This window comes from Chenopodium quinoa, unplaced genomic scaffold (genome assembly GCF_001683475.1).
Source record: "Chenopodium quinoa cultivar QQ74 unplaced genomic scaffold, ASM168347v1, whole genome shotgun sequence".
In the NCBI taxonomy this organism is placed as follows: domain Eukaryota; kingdom Viridiplantae; phylum Streptophyta; class Magnoliopsida; order Caryophyllales; family Amaranthaceae; genus Chenopodium; species Chenopodium quinoa.
Window position 1 is genome coordinate 2,680,803 of NW_018743175.1, and position 18,495 is coordinate 2,699,297.

An 18,495-nucleotide genomic window follows, 5' to 3' on the forward strand; every position below is an offset into this window, starting at 1 on the left:
GATCTTCTCAAGAATCTCAACTTTAGACCAAAATCATTAAAATTCCTTTTAGCCACTTGAATGAAGTTTAGTTCTAAAATCTAGATTCCACACTCATCGCTCTGATTTTGGAAATAGTACGACATTACACAATAGAAAGACATACATACATGTATAACAATGAACATTGATTAGAACGATTATAACTTAACGATAACAGTAACATACAAATAACTAATTGGGTTCGACGAAATTTTCTCTAATTTAGACCTTGCTCAGATTAGTGAAAATCAAATGAATTGAATACACCCTTGAAGTATGAGATTAAAGTGATGCTTTCGTACCTTACAAGTTTGAGAGTGACCACCTATAAGCTAGTAAAATGTTAAGTCTCACTCAATATCTTACTTCACCCGAAAAAAGAAGGTATAATGAGTTACGAGTGTTATACATAAGTAGTCGTATAAGTAATAAATAGTGTGTGTGATGGGTGAAATTTCAGTTATTGAAACGGTCATCCATTAATAGGTCAAAGTTACCGTCCACTACATATCACATCACGTCGGGGCCAAATGCATGCGAATAGCATTGCATTGTGGTACTTTGGTACTATTCTTTTTGGTACGTAACATAATTACAATTTACTATTATTCTTGGTTTAGTATTATTATTTTTTTATTATTATTATTATTAATATGTATTTTGTTAAGGAAAATAAGTTCGCTGAAATATCGCCGTGATTGTTTGAAATTAGAAGTCATTAGCAAAGCTATAACTATGGCTATAAAGTTAAGTCAGACTTTGTTTAATTAGCTGCTAAGTATCATTAAATTACAAATCAATTTGTCAAAACTCTTCAAAGTTTGAAATCTACTCTCTTTTGAACTTTGTCCTATAAATTAAATATACTCTCTGTATATATATTTTTTATTTTAGAGAAAAAACAATTTGTTACATGTCAAATAATTAATTATCAAGTGTTATTTAATTTACTCGTATTATTTTTAGTTCAGCTAAAATGTTTAAATCAACACGCATTGAAAATATAAAATGCTTGATATTTTAGGTGGGGGACTTAGGTGACATGAAATCTTAGAATTATTCTCCGTTGGTACTTCAACTCTATATCAAGCACGTACATAAGATGTAGAGAAAATACGCGAGACAACACACACCAACAAGGTCAAGACATATACCGCGAGTGCAGTGTGCTTGAAACGTGTCCGCATCAACGTAAACACCATCATTCTCAATGCTCATAGAGTCATAGAGATACAAGTAATGGTATATTGGTATGCATGGGTAATTTGCAGTTTACAAGACTAGTAAATTCAACTGTTTTTTCATCCTAACGTTGGGTAATTATGATCATACGGCAATCTATATAGATTAGCAGGGCGATTGGACACCTTTAACAGGTTATAATGTTATATAGGGACTATCTAAGGTAGATCACAATGATCCACAAACACATAATAATAACAATAATAATGTAAATAAACTATTTGAATATATTTCTTATTTGTAGCTTTATTGCAAAAGGCCAAAATAATAGTATAAAAGAGAAAGAGAGAGCATAGCACTATAATAATTGTAATCTGAATTAGGCAAACCATGCAAATGGCAGTACCCTAAGCTCAGAAAAGTCATGTGACCACCCTGAGAACATGGTACCATGTCATGCAATTCATATTGTTAAAAGTGGTTGCACCCCAAAAATTCCTATTTATTTTAAATTATACAATCTCTAGATTTGATGCATTTTTCTTTTATTTCTGACTAGGTCAACTATTCAGATTGTCCATCACTTAACTGTAATTATTTGTTCCTGAATACCGGCAACAATTTGATTTTTATATAATTTATATAATACGTTAATTTTATTGACTAGATAGATTATTTTCTTAAATATAAGTAATAATACAATTGCATATACTTGTGATTAATATGTATATATTGGCAAATATGTGTAGTCAAACTATTGCAAGTATAACTTATACAAGTAGAATTCATGGCACGATTTATGTAGTAGTATTATATGTTTATTTGTTGTAATTGGAATTAAAAGATTGGGAATACCAAATACATATATATATATATGTGTGTGAATCAATTGATTAGTTAAACTCATAATGTGATCTGATTATTAGAATCTTTACAGACTAAAAACAGACAATAATGTTTCCTTCAAACTATAGATTTAAATTAATTTGTACTTAATTGAATATGAACAAGGAGTTTTCAAGGGGAATCATCATATCATCAGCCACAACCAAAAGTCACTTGAATTGATGCATTGGGGAATGTGGTATACACACCTTCAAGTGGCCTACACATAATATAAATCTTAGATTCCTGCTTATATCCAACTAATTCAATGATATTAATTTTTCAAAAAAAAAAGACATTTTTTCTTCGACGATTTCTATTTAATTCAGGTGATAATTACACACCCTAATAAGATACATACACTCATTGTAAAGCTTAATTGGGCTTTAAGGTCACTTGAGAGTATTTGTCTAATACAAAGTATATTTTCATTTTATTTTTTTAATCAACTAAGATTTGAGTCCATTATTTTCTCGTCACCATCAACTTTGATACTATGATGTCAAATAATGATCAACTCAATCAAAAAATATTAAGGTTACGATTAGAAGATCGGGATTGGTTAGTTTTATATTGTCTACAGAAGCTAATTTCCCTTGCAACATTCACCTAGGTACTAGCAAGGAGTATTGCAATTTAGCATTCATTTAGGCATCCTATTTTAGTTTCTTGCAAGCAAATGAGAATAATTTATTAAATCTTAATTAGACAAGTAATTATTGACTTGAGTGAATGAGTGATGACCCTACTTAATCGTACTTGTACATTATCATTTTTTCATGAGGGGTGTATACATTAGCTATGAGACCCTCATACTAATAATGTAAAAACATAATCAACATGTTATACTCGGTAATATGTAGGCTAGGTAGGTTTTTTTTTAACAATGTGAGATAGTATGACCAACTAATCGTATATTCAACTTCACACAAAAACATGAAGCCATCATATTAATCATGTATAACCATTCCAACTAATTAAATACCGTCGATAACTAACACCGACCTACAAAATATTATCTTAAATTCTTAATCATAATAATTACCCTTAATTTTTAAATTATTATATTACTACGTGTAGTATAGATGCATTCATCTAATTTGTAACATATTCAACCCCAATTCTCATATAAGAAAGCTTCCTTAAAAAGAAAGTAATTTATCCGTTAAAACAATGTGAAATTAAAGTTTATACCAAAGAAAAAAGTTGACAAAAAAAGCTACGTAGATAATCCCACTTTTTTGCAAGCATAATGGAGTTACTTTCTCTTCAAAATCAATACTTATATATACACTGATCTCAGTTCCTTTTTATTTAAATTATTTTTATTAATTCATTTATTTATATTAAATTTGTGGTTGATCAATTATAGTAGTGGTACTAAATTCAATTAGCACTGTACTTATTGGGGGATAAAAGTCATCACCTTCCCACTCTTGTTGGTTGTGGGAAGAAATCTCGTAGCAATGTACTAGTTGGGCACTTATAATGGTCATTTGATTTATTTGCATCATTTAATTTATTTTAATTTTCTATATTTTAGGTGAAGCTGAAACGGGTTGAAAGACTTGAAACTAACCTATTTAAGACACCGCATCCCTTGAAAACCGTTTTTATCTAGAAATAATTAATTTTAATAATCTCACCTTTCTTCGGTTCGCTGTTAATAATCACACGTTTAGATTATTATTTAATAATCCCATTTTTATAGGGGATTTTCATCTATTGGTCCTTTATAACCGGTAATCTGTACATTGGGTAAACTTTTTTTTTTTTTTTTTTAATTTACGTGGCACTAGATAATTGGTCAAAAAAATAAAAAAAAACTAAAAAAAAATTTGGTCAAAAAAAAAAAAAACCTAATTTTTTTTATCCCCAACGACCACCTAACCCCCCAACCGGCAGCCCCTCCTTGGCTCCTCCCCATCCCCACCGCTGGAACCCCCATCCCCACCACCGGAACTCCCATTTCTACCACTGGAACACCCATTTCCACCCCCTCCCAGCAGCAACCGACCCAGCTCCCCCTAAAACCACCCCGATTTTCAATAAAAAGTAAAAATAAATAAATCAATAAATAAATAAATAAACTTCAAGAGCAGTTAGAGGGGGTTTTCGGTGGAGTTTCAAGGGTGTATGGGGTTTTTCGGTGGAGTTTCGGGGTTTAATGGAGGTTTTCGGTGGAGTTTCGGGGGTTTATGGCGATTTTCGACGGAGTTTCGGGGGTATTTAGTTGTGGTGGTTTCGAGTGTGGGTTTGGGTCAGGGGTTGATTTCGGTGGTGGATTTGATCGGTGGGGTGGTTTTTTATTCTGGACGGCCGTTTTCTGGGGTTTATGGTGGAGGCCGGCTGGTTTTCGGTGGGGCTAGGGTAAGGATTAGGTTTTAACGGTGGGTGGAGGGGTGGGTGATGGGGTTTTGTTGGTTTTTTTTTTTTTTTTTTTTTTAGTTTTTAATTTTTTAAATTTTCTTATTTTTCGACCAATTACAAAATGACATATGGCATTTTAACGTATTAAAACCGGTTACCAACAAGTTAGGAACCAATAGAAGAAGTTCCCCTATAAAGGTGGTATTATTAAATAATAATCCAAAGGTGGGATTATTAACAACAAACCAGCTAAAGGTGGGATTATTATAATCAATTTTTCCTTTTATCTAGTAGTAACTTATATTTTATGGATTGTGAATTTTGTTGAACTTTTACTCCCTTCATGTTTAAATAAATGAAATATTTCCCTTGTGCACATATGTCAATGCTACATTTTGACTGATAATATTTTTAATTACCAGTAAATTAAAAATACAACAATGAATGTTAATAAAGTATTCACTGAGACAATTCCAGCCAATACCAACAAGACTATATTTATTCTTACGTAAAAATCATAAACTTTAATCAAAGCGAATTAGATGAATAGTGCAAAAAGTCAAAACGTTTCATTTATTTAAACGCGAATTGAGTTTTTTTTGTTTTTTTTTTTTTTTGGATGGACATGAAAGGAGTATTTATTTTAAGGTTATTTTGATTTTTACCACCTTCAAATAACGACTTTATTGAATTTACCACCTCCAAAAAAAAAAGATTTACTTTACCACCTTATAAAAAAATTAAACATCAGTTTTCCCACCTAAGCCTAACTCTGGTGACGGAAACCACCAGTGGGGCCCGCCATAACAGCTAGTTTTTGAAATTATCCCCAAATTCTCTCGATTTTCCTCCTATTTAAACAACCTTCTTCATCTCCACATCAAATTGTTGAAGATTGAAGTTTTTTTTTTTGCAATTTTCTTTACAAATCCTTAATTTAGGTAGTAAATGAGCCAAAGTTCATCTTATAATTTGCTTATAGCTTGGTTTTTGGTCTGATTTGTATCCTTAATGGCTTAAGGATTGCAAACAAAAACGTGTTTGATCTTATAAATACCGAATCCGTGGATGAGCAACAACAATTACTCGTACCTGAGCTGCTTCAATTTCTATTTCCTGAACCTGATTGTTATATGACAGAGGTTTCAGAAAACAAACGGCGACGAAGAATAGATTCGACTTCTGGAAAAAAATTGTTCTCGTAATTCGGAGGTAGTGTGACCATTTCTACTGCCAAATTTTCATTGAAGTTAATTGTATTTGAACACAATTACCATAATCTAACCCTAATTTTACTGCCTAATTGAAATATCAAAAACCCCCAAATTAATTTACACTTACATGAACCCTAATTATTTACAATATGAAATTGGGGTTGAATTAATAACAGAAAACATGCAATTTCAATTATACTTAGCAGTTGTAACATAATCACGCAAACAATTGCAAAAAATTACAACAGAATTCATGAAAATTGCTTACCTTTTCGCTGTTTGTCGTCGAACAGTTCAATTGATTCAGGGCCGAGTACAATCTTCAATAATTTGATAATTTGAGGATGTGGGATTGTTAAGGATCACCCAAAATCCGAATTTGTGAAGAAAATGGCAAAAAAAACTTCAATCTTCACGAAATAGATGTAGAAATGAAGAAGTTAGGTTTAAATCAATGGGAAATCGGGAGAATTTGGGGATAATTTCAAAAACTAGCTGTTATGGCGGGCCCCTCTGGCGGTTTCCGTCATCGGAGTTAGGCTTAGGTGGGAAAACTGATGTTTAATTTTTTTATGAGGTGGTAAAGTAAATCTTTTTTTTTTGGAGGTGGTAAATTCAATAAAGTCGTTATTTGAAGGTGGTAAAAATCAAAATAACCTTATTTTAATTTAGCTTTACTTATATATATATAATTTTTTTTACTGTCGATTTATTATTTGATAGTACTCCGTTTAAGATTTTACTTATTTCACAAAATCCCTCGATTTTATGATGAATTATTATAGTTTACCTCAGCCAAAACTTTAACAATCTTTTAAGTTCATCCTTATCGTTGAAAAGTAAAACAACTAAAGTTGAAACTTTCCTAAAATCCGCGTGATCAGCATCAACAAATTGGTGCATGCATCGTTCAACTTAAGTTTGTGAAGATTTTAATCAATAAGACACGTGAAGTAGTGAGTGAAAGTGAATCTAAACACATCATGTGATATTCAATTTTTAATTATTGCAGTATTGTTATTTGATGCCACGTACGTATCAAGATGAATATGGGGTACGTTTGAAATTTTTAGTACTCCTAGTAGGTTGATTAATTATTTTTATTTTTAACCCAAAGTGAAGTACTACGAGTATGTAGTTGATTGTGATTAATTTAGATAATTCTCATATGAACAACCTATTATGCTTTTGTCGACTAATTGAACAACACAAAATTGTTGGCTAGTGAAAGTCATATAGCACGAGAGAGACATTTGCATATGGTGATCCAATTTCTCTAATTGTGTCATCACATTATAAGTTGAATAGTAGACGAAATCCATTTTAATTGATGGCATGAAATCAATCAATATGATGTGGTTTTAGCTAATATAGCTATGTATTTGTGTTGGTAGTGTAGTGGCGGGGTTTGAGTTCCAACTAGCAATTGCATATTTAGAAATTATGAATAGGATAGATAATTAATTAAAGCGTATAATAATTCATGTATGTTCATTAACATAATATCTTTTTTCTTAATGAGTTACATTGTTACCTATATGCACAAGTTAAAACATAACAATAGTTTATTTACAATTAATATTAGAAAATTAAAGACTATGTATGATTATACGGAAAATTCAAGACAAGTTGATTGATACCTAAGCATGGACATAGAACTCAGTAACCCATGACCAATACAACAGCATCATTCATACTAAAACATGTGTGTAATGCAAAAGTAAATGTCACCAAATTGCAACCTACTTCTTGCCTTTTTCACAGCAAAGTAATTTTACAGTCGAGAGAGTAGACAAGTGTCTACCCTTATTCCTTTGTAATTCTACGTGACCATACAAAGTAGAGATAAATTTTTTTCCTTATCCAAAAAAGTATCTCTTATTTAATTTTGTGGAGTTGACAATGATACAATAAAAGGTAACAAACAATCAACTATACGTACACTACGATATTATTATTAGACTAGGTAAGAATTTATGTTCAAATAGAGTTTGTATACAAAAACAATTTGTTATTAAGCATGCATAGCTGTATGTAGATGATAATCTAGAAATTGGAATAAAAATTCAAGGTGGAAATAAGTTGATGACAAAAAAAGTTTGAATGATATATATTGATTTATGGGTCAGTATTCATCAATATCGCAAATAATGTTTTGTAACTACCTATGATATGAGAAGAGACAGGCAATGCCAGTAAACTTACGTCAACTTCTAGTTTGTTGTCAGTGCTGTTTTAATGTATGCATAGATATATTGGATCATTTTCACGATTTCCACTATATATGGCCTAGCTATGGGAACCATATGCAACTGACCTGTTTTTATAGCTTAATAAGAAAAATACTTGTAAAAATTATCACAAATTCAAATTTACAATAATTTGAAGTTGTCATCTCCCTTTTGTGGTGTAATAGAATTGGTGGCAAATTAAGTTAATACTCGTAGTTGACAATATAATGTATTCCTATGTAGATTTTAACATCAAACTTCAATTCCTTACAAAATCAGAGAGAATCCAATACATCGTGGACCCTCTATATTTTCTTTAGAACAACTATTCAACCTTCAATGACCTAGATAGAAAAAACTACAAGGGTATTCTAGTCATCAAGTCATTCTTAAAGATGTTACATACACAATCATCTAGGCCATTCTAATTAAGCATGAATTTTCTAGCAAGGCACACAACTAAACAATTCATTTCTAGATTATTAGAGATATACTAAAATTCCTCTGAGCATAAATGATTCTTCACTTGGAAAACTGAAGAAATTTAACTAAAAATTGCTTTAGTAACGACAAATAAACAATGTAGAAGTTTATTTAGTTATTGAACCAATCACCAACATGATCAATTATCATAATATACTTTGTTATTAATTAAATTATTTTTCATTTATTAATGAGGCAATTGGCAAATCAAGAGAGGAGTTTAATGCCTCGTAAAGATGTATAATTGTCCCTTGAATAGCAATTTATGAATATTAAAATTCAAGTAAGTCTAAGAGAGATTGGATCGTCATGATAAAAGGATTCTTGTTGTCTATATATGCCACCCATATCATACAGCTCCAATTTGCTTTTTTGATAGTGCTAGCTTTTATTCATTATCAAAAAAACACCCACACAACTCAATATGACATATATCTGGCCCTTTTGCATTTTGTGATTATTGTTGTTGTTGAATTATATGGATGCTAGACACTATGTTAGTTGATTGTTTCTTTTAAAATTGCAAGGGACTATGTATTCAAACTGAGTAGGTTTAAACTTTAAAGTATTGAACCTAAAAAGTTAGTATCGAATAAAAATCATCCTAGATTTTTTAACATAAGAAATTTACATGCAAAATGAAGAAATTAAGGTTTTCATTCATTGAGGAGTCACTTTTGGGAATTCGAGTAAAGGATATAGTCATAACTCATTAGTGCATTCACATTCCTATAGAAAAGTTTCAATATCTAAAGATTGAGATTTTGATTATGAAACTAGGAAATGTTTCTCTAAGTCTCTAACCACGAACATGAAATAATTGATAAGCATTGAGCCTCAAATCTTATACTCGTTAGGTGATAGTTCAATTTATAATCCATTAAAAATAATTGTGTATGGTAAATTTTTAACTTGATATCTAAATTTAATAATTTCATTTATGGACGTTAATATTTTGCTTAGCCACACACAAAATTTACCAATAATTTGATTTTTCATATCGTGGCTTTAATTTTTTGGTGTAATTTATTTTGAATTATCAAGCACAGCAATATTTTGTGGCCAATATAAAAGTGATTTTACCTATAAGAAAGAAAAAAAATAGAAACCGGTAGAAAACAGCAAAATCAATGATATGTACTAACTTGCTGCTCCTTCGAAGGGTAACCGACCCCTATCATGCATGTGCAATGAATAGACCTCCGACATTGGAGAGGCCAACACAAATATGATATCCTTGCCCATTTCAAGTCATATATAACACCTTCCAATTCTATCCAATGTATTAAAATAATAGAGGACCTTATAAATAGTAGAAGATTGAGCAAACTAAATTGAGACGGATGGAGGATTAAAATGTTACAATTTTATCCAATGTATTTGTCAAAAACTAAATCGGATTCGGAGATCGAAATTTTACATTTCAGTAGACCTATGGAATTTGTTATATACACCAGTATGCACCGTACACTCAATTAACCCAAGGTTAGTTTTAGCTCTTCATTTGATGATTAAATGAAAAACAATCATCAAAATGAGAGCAAAATACTCATGGTATACAATGCATCTGGGTGTATATAACAATCTCTCATATGACCTATAGGAGTAGTTATTGGTAGGCATTTACTCGAACCTACAGTGTCTATCAAGCTTTCAAGTTCGATTCGAATTTAATTTTTATCTTAGTTGTGATTTTGCTGTTTATAAAATATTTTTTGCGATATTTTTTACATTCAAAATACTACCTGTCATTCAAAATACTACAGTAGTTATTGCTGTTTATAAAGGTTTGACTACGCGATTATTATTCATTTGGTCTAATTCAAATTACGTAATTTTTTAGGATGTATTCGTATTTTATTCTCCTTATTTTCACTAAACTTATTAAAACTTATTTTAGTTGTAAATTGTATTTGGATAACCCTTATCAAAACTTTTTTTTGAAATGAACTAGTCTTAAACCCGTGCGATGCACGGATGGCTAATGTATTATAATAATTTTTTTTTTGTATTTGAACGTATGGTGATTTATTGATCTAAAAACTCTCATAAATGTTTAAAAAATTCAACAATATCATTTAAACATTTATCCCTAAAAATATTAATATATGAAACCGAAGTTCTTTAAATTAGAAAAGATGTAAATTTTTACCCAAAAATATTAATATATCTAAGCGAATTTCATAAAACCAGAAAAGATGTACATTATTACCATATAAGCATTGCAAAGAAAAGGATAATCAGACGATCATAACAATTCTGCCTAATACTCACAATTTTACGGAATTTATGACAATTGGATACGAAACTTGTGACAATTGGAGATGGAAAATAAAATAACTTCTTCTCAACGTCTCACAAACAGATTAGTCGTCAGATACCATAAACCCAAATTTTTTCATGCAAATAAACTAAAATCTGACCAAATAAAACAATCTCACAAACTTGACGACCCACAAGTTCTTAAAACACAGTAAAAAGAAGCATTAATGAACAATGATAGACAATGAGAGTGAGAAAATATAAATTCTGAAAAAATAAAAGAAATAATTCATAGTATCACAAATCTTTACAAATAAACTCACCACTGCAACCCGATTTCAGATCTGAAACCAAAAATTTAAACTAATAAAAATACAAACCTTGTTGTAACATATCTGATGAAATCGATCACGAAAACCCAATTTCTTTAAAGCAAAAACTCAAAATTTGGTTAAAAAGATCAATTGCATGTGTATTGTGATATAAATAGGAGAGTGGAATATGGAACTGACTATTAAAGAAACAAATTCTAGAAACAGATGAAGAACAATGATAAGAGGAAAAGAAATAACAGGTTTAAAAGGAAGAAAAAATTGAAACGCTTCACTCTGATATTTATTTTTTTTGTTTTTTTTTTGGAAAGGAAAAAAAAAAGGCAGAAAATGACACAACTCTGAGATTAAATTTTTTTTTTTTAATCAGGAAAAAACAGGATGTGGAGACATGTCCTTCTAGCTTCCTATTTTAAAACAATAGTATAGATTTATTTGAATAATTAGACTTCAAATAATTGAAAATAAGGTGAACAAAATCAACCCCTGATTTATACATATTCAAAATACAATCTCAACTTTTTATGAGCCCTTTCCCTAAATAATGCTGTCAAAAGATCTAATTCCACAATGTTGTCATTTTTTCCCACTTTACCGTCCATGTCACCGGTTTAATCTATTTTTTTATTTTTTTTTTACGGTTTTTATGAAAACCGCTACTTGAAGTGACGGTTTTAGGTATTTACAAAATAAAAAAAGTAATAAGAAAAAAAAACTTTCATACTCTTTTATTCTCTCTCACCTCACTAAACGGCTTCCCCAAAAACAAAAACAAAAACAAAAAAAATCTTCTTGTTCTCAATTCTCATATTGCTCAAACACACATGATGAAAAAACGTTCAAGTCCCCCACCCACCTGGTTCCGTTGCCGCTCGGAGCCACGCTTGACGCCGGAGAACTGCTACCTTCACCGTTTATGTAGTAAATTAGGGATGGAGGGTTACTATTTTTTACCTAATTTCAATTCAATTGAATTGTTAATTTAAGCCCTAATTTCGTTGTTATTTTTTCAATTCACTTGTTAATTTTCAAAATCCGTAATTATGAAATCTAGATCTAACAAATTAAGTTTTAAATATTTTTTTTTAAGTTTTGTTTGGTTTTATTGGAGTAATATCAATCTTAAATGGCCCTTTGTTTTCGTCTACTCCGTAAGTATTATCAATCTTGAAGTAGTATAGTTATGTGAAATTTGTTTTTGTTTTTTTGATTATTTGTTTGCTGAAAGAATCATATTGCTAGATCTATATTTTTTTTTTAAGAAAAAAAATTACGGCAGAAACCGCTACTTGAAGTAGCTGTTTTCAATTCTAAAAACCGCTACTTTAAGTAGCAGTCTTCAATTTTTGAAAACCGCCACTTTAAGTAGCGGTTTCTCACTGAACCGATAAAAAAAAAAAAAAAAAAAAAAAAAAAACCCCGATTTTTTTTCCACTTGCTCACGTGGTCTGTATTTAGGAAATTTATGAAAAAATGGTTGTAATTTGAGAATTGAGGCTTTTGACAACATTATTTAGAGAAAGGGCTCACTTTTTATAAATAAATTTAACTATTATCACTTAGTATTAAGGTCCAATATATAAATGGTCAATTTACACATGGTAAAAGTCATAATGTGTTTGAAAAAAGCACGGGGTAATACAAATTGCATTCTCTAACCGACAATCTTTACGTTTATGTTTGTTTTCTTGTGTTTCATTAGGTAAAACAATGCATTGTTCATTTACCAAGTAGAATTTGCATTCATTCTTGATGTGCATATATTGCCACACATTTGTACCAATCTAAAAAACCAACCATAATAAAACTTAGTCAAAAACCTATATAATCAAAATTTCGTGCACATATAAATTATCAAATAAAAGAATTTTATGTATCAATTGAATTTCAATAAAGCAAAAAAAAAAAAAAAAAAAAAAAAAAAAAAAAAAAAAAAAAAAAAAAAAAAAAGAGGAAAATTGCCATTATTTGGCCATGTACATCATCACCATTCACCACCCAAAGTAAAACGAACCAAAATAAAAGTTGCAAAAGTCCATTTTTGTTGTCATTTTGAGGTTTTTTTTTTCAAATATTGTCAAAAGACAAAATAAATTTTTTTAAATAAATTTTTATTTCTACCATGACTAATTATCTTTTTTCTTTTTTTTGTTTGGTCCTTTTTTTTCTTTTGTTTGGGTCAGATATTATGGGCCTGAAATTCGGTAATGGGCCAGGTGGGCCAATCTTAAGTGAGGTAGACCTCAACACTGGCACTTCGAAGAGACAAACAAAGTGGGCAAGCTTGAACGACGTCGTCACACTCCTTACACACACACAAATGCCGACACGGCAATAGCACCACCGTCGCGACACGTGTCCGACACATCTTACAACTCGGTGACGTCACTCTCCGGTCACTCACTGGGTCAACATACGCTGACTCAGCATCCTCCGCGTCTCCTCCACACCCTACCCCACTCCCTTCCTGTAATACGCCGCTACCATTTGCTGGGCCTGGGCCCACCATTGCTTGTTGTAATTGGGCCTGAAGAGTCGCTGCTTGGACTCCTTGGGCCCGAGCTTTGGCCTGCCATGCTTGGGCCTCTGCGCTTAATTGGCCCGCTCGGGCTTCCAACTCGGCGTTTCGTCTTGCTGCTTTTTCTACCTCCGCTTCTTTCTCTCTCATCCGTCGTGAAACGGCTTCTTCCGCTGCGCCTAGTAGCGCACGATAGTGCCTCTGCCTTTTGTCTGCTAACGTGCGCCTCAATTGGTCCCCCTGAATTTTTAATTGTAAAATATTAAAATAAATAAATAAGCAAATAAAATCAGTCCAAACCGTTTCCCAGTTGGTAAAAATTGAAAATAAAAAATAAAAAATCAAAATATAGGAAAATGTTTTTTTTAAAGGGAGAATTACCTGGGAATGGAGAAAGTAGGAGATTTCATCACTCTGTTGTTTAAATTGAAGGGCAAATTCTTCAGAAAGAAGAGACATAATTGTATTATTAGATTGTTGTTGTTGCTGCTGTTGTTGAATTTGTTGTTGCTGGTGTTGTTGAAGTTGATGATTTTGATCTCCAAATGATAATCTAAGACCAGTTGATACCACATTAGGTTGCTGTTGCTGTTGATGATTTTGTAGTTGACAAAGATCGATCAACTGATGATTCTGATTTTGTTGTTGTTGCTGCTGATTTTGGAGAGAGAAATTGAATGAATTAATTGTCGTCGTTGTTGTTGTTGCTGTTGTTGCTCCTGCAACCTCTCTGCTTCTTTTCCTTTGATTAACCCCCACTAAATAATCATCAAATCAAAAAAATTTAATTCACCCATTGATAAAAATACCAGGAACTTGATATTTTTGGGAAAAAAAAAAAAAACCAACCTCCATTATTATTAGTAAAAAGCATATGATTTTGATCAATGAATCCGCCTCCGCCGCCACCACCACCAGGTTGCTGTTGTAAAGAATAATCGTTGGTTCCTTGAACGTTTCTGCATTCATATATTCCGAAATCAATCATTTCATCAAATACTTGTAATTTTACTTTCATTCATAAATATCTAATAACAAGCAAAACAGAGAAAAAAGAAGAAGAAAAAACCTGTTTAAGAGGAGAATATTAGAATGGTATTGAGCTTGAACAGCCATAATAATAAAATAAAAAGAGGTATAAAAAGAGAAAGAAGAAAGAAACAATATGAATTTATGGGAGTTGATGAATGAAGATATAAAAAGAAAGAGAGAAGAGTATGGAGCAATGTGAGGGGATGAGGAGGAGAAGGGTGGTAAAACAAACACACAAATAAAGAGATGATAGAGAAAGTTAAGAGAGAGAAAGTTGTGGGAAATTAAGGCATACACAGAAGATGCATGAGATAGATGAGAGATGTAATGGATCAAATCAATAGACAAAAAAAAAAAAAAAAAAAAAAAAGAGAGAGAGAAATTTATTTTTATTATCAAAATAAATCAGGAGAACTAAGGCGGACTCTTCAATGCCTTTATTTATTTATTTATTTATTTATTTTTAAAGGGGCTGTAAATATTGGAAGGTAAAATTAAACGGGTTGATACGATGACATTTTGATGATGGACAAGGAGGAAAGAGATAGAGAGAATCATGGACATATGAGGTTGGGTTGGGTTTAAAAAGCAAAGAGATTGAATTTGTGGGTTTGTTTTCACCGACTTTAAATTGGGTGGGAAGTGTAAGTATTTCCTTATAATTATGATGCTGAAAGAGAGAAAGAGGGGTTGAAACGAATCAGTCCTTTTTAGAGAAGTTTGTAAAAAAAAGATGAGAGAGAAAATGAATTTAAAATAAAATTATGTTCTCGTGGGGGGGAAGATGGGTGGAACTGGAGATAGAAATGGCTTATCTTGAGGAGGGAGTCTCGTGTTTGGTTACCATTATTAAAGGGAAATTTTGATTAATGCGATTAACTTCTTACTTACTTTAAGTAGTAATCTATTTTTAAAATAATTATTTATTGTTGGTTTTTTTGAAAAAAAATTAGTCAATTGGTCTAATTTGGTAGGAGCGTGGGAACTGGGAAGGTAGACTGAGTTGCAGTCCTCCTCTGTTTGCATTTTCTCTATTTTCTAATTTGGTCCATCAATTATAAATTTAGGCCTTATTTGATTTACATAGAAATTAAATTCTCATAAAAAAAATTACATTTTATGGAAAGTTATTTTCCTAATAAAATTCCTAGGAATTTTCAAAATTTGTTTGGTTGGCAAGGTGAGAATTTAGAAATCTCATGAATTTTGATTGATTTAGAAGGGGCTAGGTAATTTACTTTCTTTGTTTTGTGGAAAGTTGAAATTCCCCTCATTTTTGTTTTTTTTTTTTGTCAACCAAACAACTCATCAATTTATCAAATCCCATGAATTTCCACTTCCCCCATTTTATATTGTCAACCAAACAAGACCTTAGATTACTTATTTATTTCATTAGATTACTTTGTGTACTGAAAATTTGAAATAGGTATATTATATTGTATACAACAAGGTTAATCATACTGTATAGCATAGAACTCACCATTTTACGAATATAGTTTTTGTTATGTTATTAAGGATTTAAGAGTAAAGCATAAATACAGTCCCTGAAGTTTCGTATAAAAGCCGTTTTAGTCCCTCTTTAACTTTTTTCATCAATTTAGTCCCTCAACCACCCACTTTAGTGTTTGTCAGCCAAAAGTTTAGGGACTTTGCTGACTAAGCAAAAGTTGAGGGACCTTGACTCATCAAAAAAAGTTTAGGGATGTTGATTCATCTAAATTTGCTTTTTTTTTTTTTTTATTTATTGTACCATAACTTATTATAGTTTGTTTTTTCTAAATTAAATGTCAAATTAAAACAAACACAAACTATCTGAATATGAGACCGTTAATTTTACGGAAAATCCAAAAGAATTCTCAACATCAAATTAACTTAATTTGTGACGTTTTTACCCTGGGATTTACTCCTGTCAAAAAAAAAAAAAAAAAAAAAAAAAAAAAAAAAAAAAAAACAAACAACTTTGGGATTTACAAATATAATCTAATTTGCCTTATATAAATGATGAGATTTTCGGATAAATCTCCTTCACATTCAATCAATTTTATAAATAAAGATGAATTCAATAAATCATAATACAAATTTGACAAAGAAGATTTAGTTGTTTCAAAAAAAAAAAAAAAAAAAAAAAAAAAAAGAAGATTTAGTAACAATGAAAATGAACTTCATACTCGTAAAGAGTAGGATCAAGTGTTGGATACTTGGATTATACGAGTATATATTTCATTAGATCATCCTCATCAAACACTAAGCAATGCAATTAAAGTAAAAAATTAATTAAAATTCGATTATGGTCACCTTTCACCTCGCCGCAACCGCAGCTCCCACCACTGCGCCACCTTCCCGCATCTCCATTCTCCACCACAACAGCCTCCACCTTCGCACACCCTAATTTGCGTAGTCGCATTCTCCACCGGTCCACATTTCCAACACAAGATAAATCAAAGGCTTGAATTAAAAGATCATTATTCCTGATGAATGTTGATGAGGTGCAAAGTAGGGGATTGTTTCCCCAAGTACAACATTTTTTTAATTTTTTTGGTGCTTTTATAAATACTATTGGATAATCTCACCAAAAAAAAAAAAAAAATACTATTGGATAAAATGCTTTTATAAATACTATTGGATAAAATGATTGTTGATGAAGTGATTCGATGAACGTATAAATGCATTTGATGCGTATAAATGCATTTTATAAATAGTATAGTGGTAGAACATTGGATAAAAGCATTTATTTGAACATTGGATTAAAGCATTTATTTCCAATGTTCAAAATCATCTCATTAAAATAATAAAGCTTGGAGAAGAAGATTACAAATTTTATCCTGAGATTTACTCCTGTCAAAAAAAAAAAAAAAAGAAAAAAAAGTTAAATTACAAATTCTGACATCAAGTCCCTAAATTTTTTGATGACTCAACATCCCTCAACTTTTTTTGATGAGTCAAGGTCCCTCAACTTTTGCTTAGTCAGCAAAGTCCCTAAACTTTTGGCTGACAAACACTAAAGTAGGTGGTTGAGGGACTAAATTGGTGAAAAAAGTTAAAGAGGGACTAAAACGGCTTTTATACGAAACTTCAGGGACTGTATTTATGCTTTACTCAAGGATTTAAGGGTAAACAAGTCTTTTAAATCCGATGTACGATGTACATATCAGTTTCTTTTTTATTTTTTTTAAACTGTAATTAGATAAGAGGAGTTATAAAGATAATAATTTTTTTTTATTATTATTATTTTTAATAGTTGGCGTTTCTGTTTCTTGACTTTGAACAAAAGTGTGCCACAAGAAAAATCAAGATAATTGAGAAGAAATAGGTGGTGTAGTGTATAATATGTATATCCATTGATAAATTAGTTATATGAAAATTTGGACTTTCAAATCTTGATGCACCTAATAATTTGCTCAAAGGTCACCAGGAAAAGGAGGAGTTAGTTTTAGGTGTATCCATATGAGATGTAAAGATAATAATTCAAAGAATGAATAATAAGTGGTAAACTTCCTCCATATTTGGGTGATTCTAGTTAGACAAATGAATAAGAGGTTATAGTAACTCGATGAATCCATAAACGATTTACCTCATAGTCCCTTTTTTGGGATTAATTGTCACTATTGTCAAATTGTAATGCCAAAAATTATAAATTATATTTTATTCACGGTAAACCTATTTAATATTTGAATGAGACAACTTTTAAAAATATGTTGTTTTATCATTTTGTTTAAAAATAATTTTCCTTTTTTAGCATATTGACATATAATAATGATTTTACAATCACAACTAACACTAGCATAATTCACACATGTACAGATTAATTCCTAATAGATTAATTGCATAAAATTATAATAATAGTAATTAATACAACACTTGAGATCAAATCTCGTCAATAAAAGGTTAGGAATGAAGAGGATAGTTGAGGAGCCCCTTAAGTTAGCCCCTTGCCAATAGCCTAAATTTAGTGGGGGAATTCGAAT

The 18,495-nt window shown here is 30.9% G+C and overlaps 1 protein-coding gene across 2 annotated transcripts; it reads right to left on the bottom strand.

Annotated features, from left to right (window-relative positions):
• Nucleotides 1-12,829: 12,829 nt before the first annotated feature.
• On the bottom strand, nucleotides 12,830-17,490 carry LOC110732452 (BOI-related E3 ubiquitin-protein ligase 1-like). Of its 2 annotated transcripts, none has more exons than XM_021912397.1 (4): nucleotides 16,826-17,490; nucleotides 14,348-14,457; nucleotides 13,880-14,256; nucleotides 12,830-13,738 (listed from the first exon to the last, which is right to left on the bottom strand). In XM_021912397.1, exons 2-4 carry the CDS (start codon nucleotides 14,370-14,372, stop codon nucleotides 13,208-13,210), a joined length of 933 nt encoding a protein of 310 aa, XP_021768089.1. In that variant the 5' UTR covers nucleotides 14,373-14,457; nucleotides 16,826-17,490; the 3' UTR covers nucleotides 12,830-13,207. The 2 variants fall into 2 exon arrangements, with proteins under 2 accessions (XP_021768089.1, XP_021768088.1); XM_021912396.1 differs by lacking the exon at nucleotides 16,826-17,490 and adding an exon at nucleotides 14,568-15,409.
• Between the last annotated feature and the right edge of the window lie 1,005 nt (nucleotides 17,491-18,495).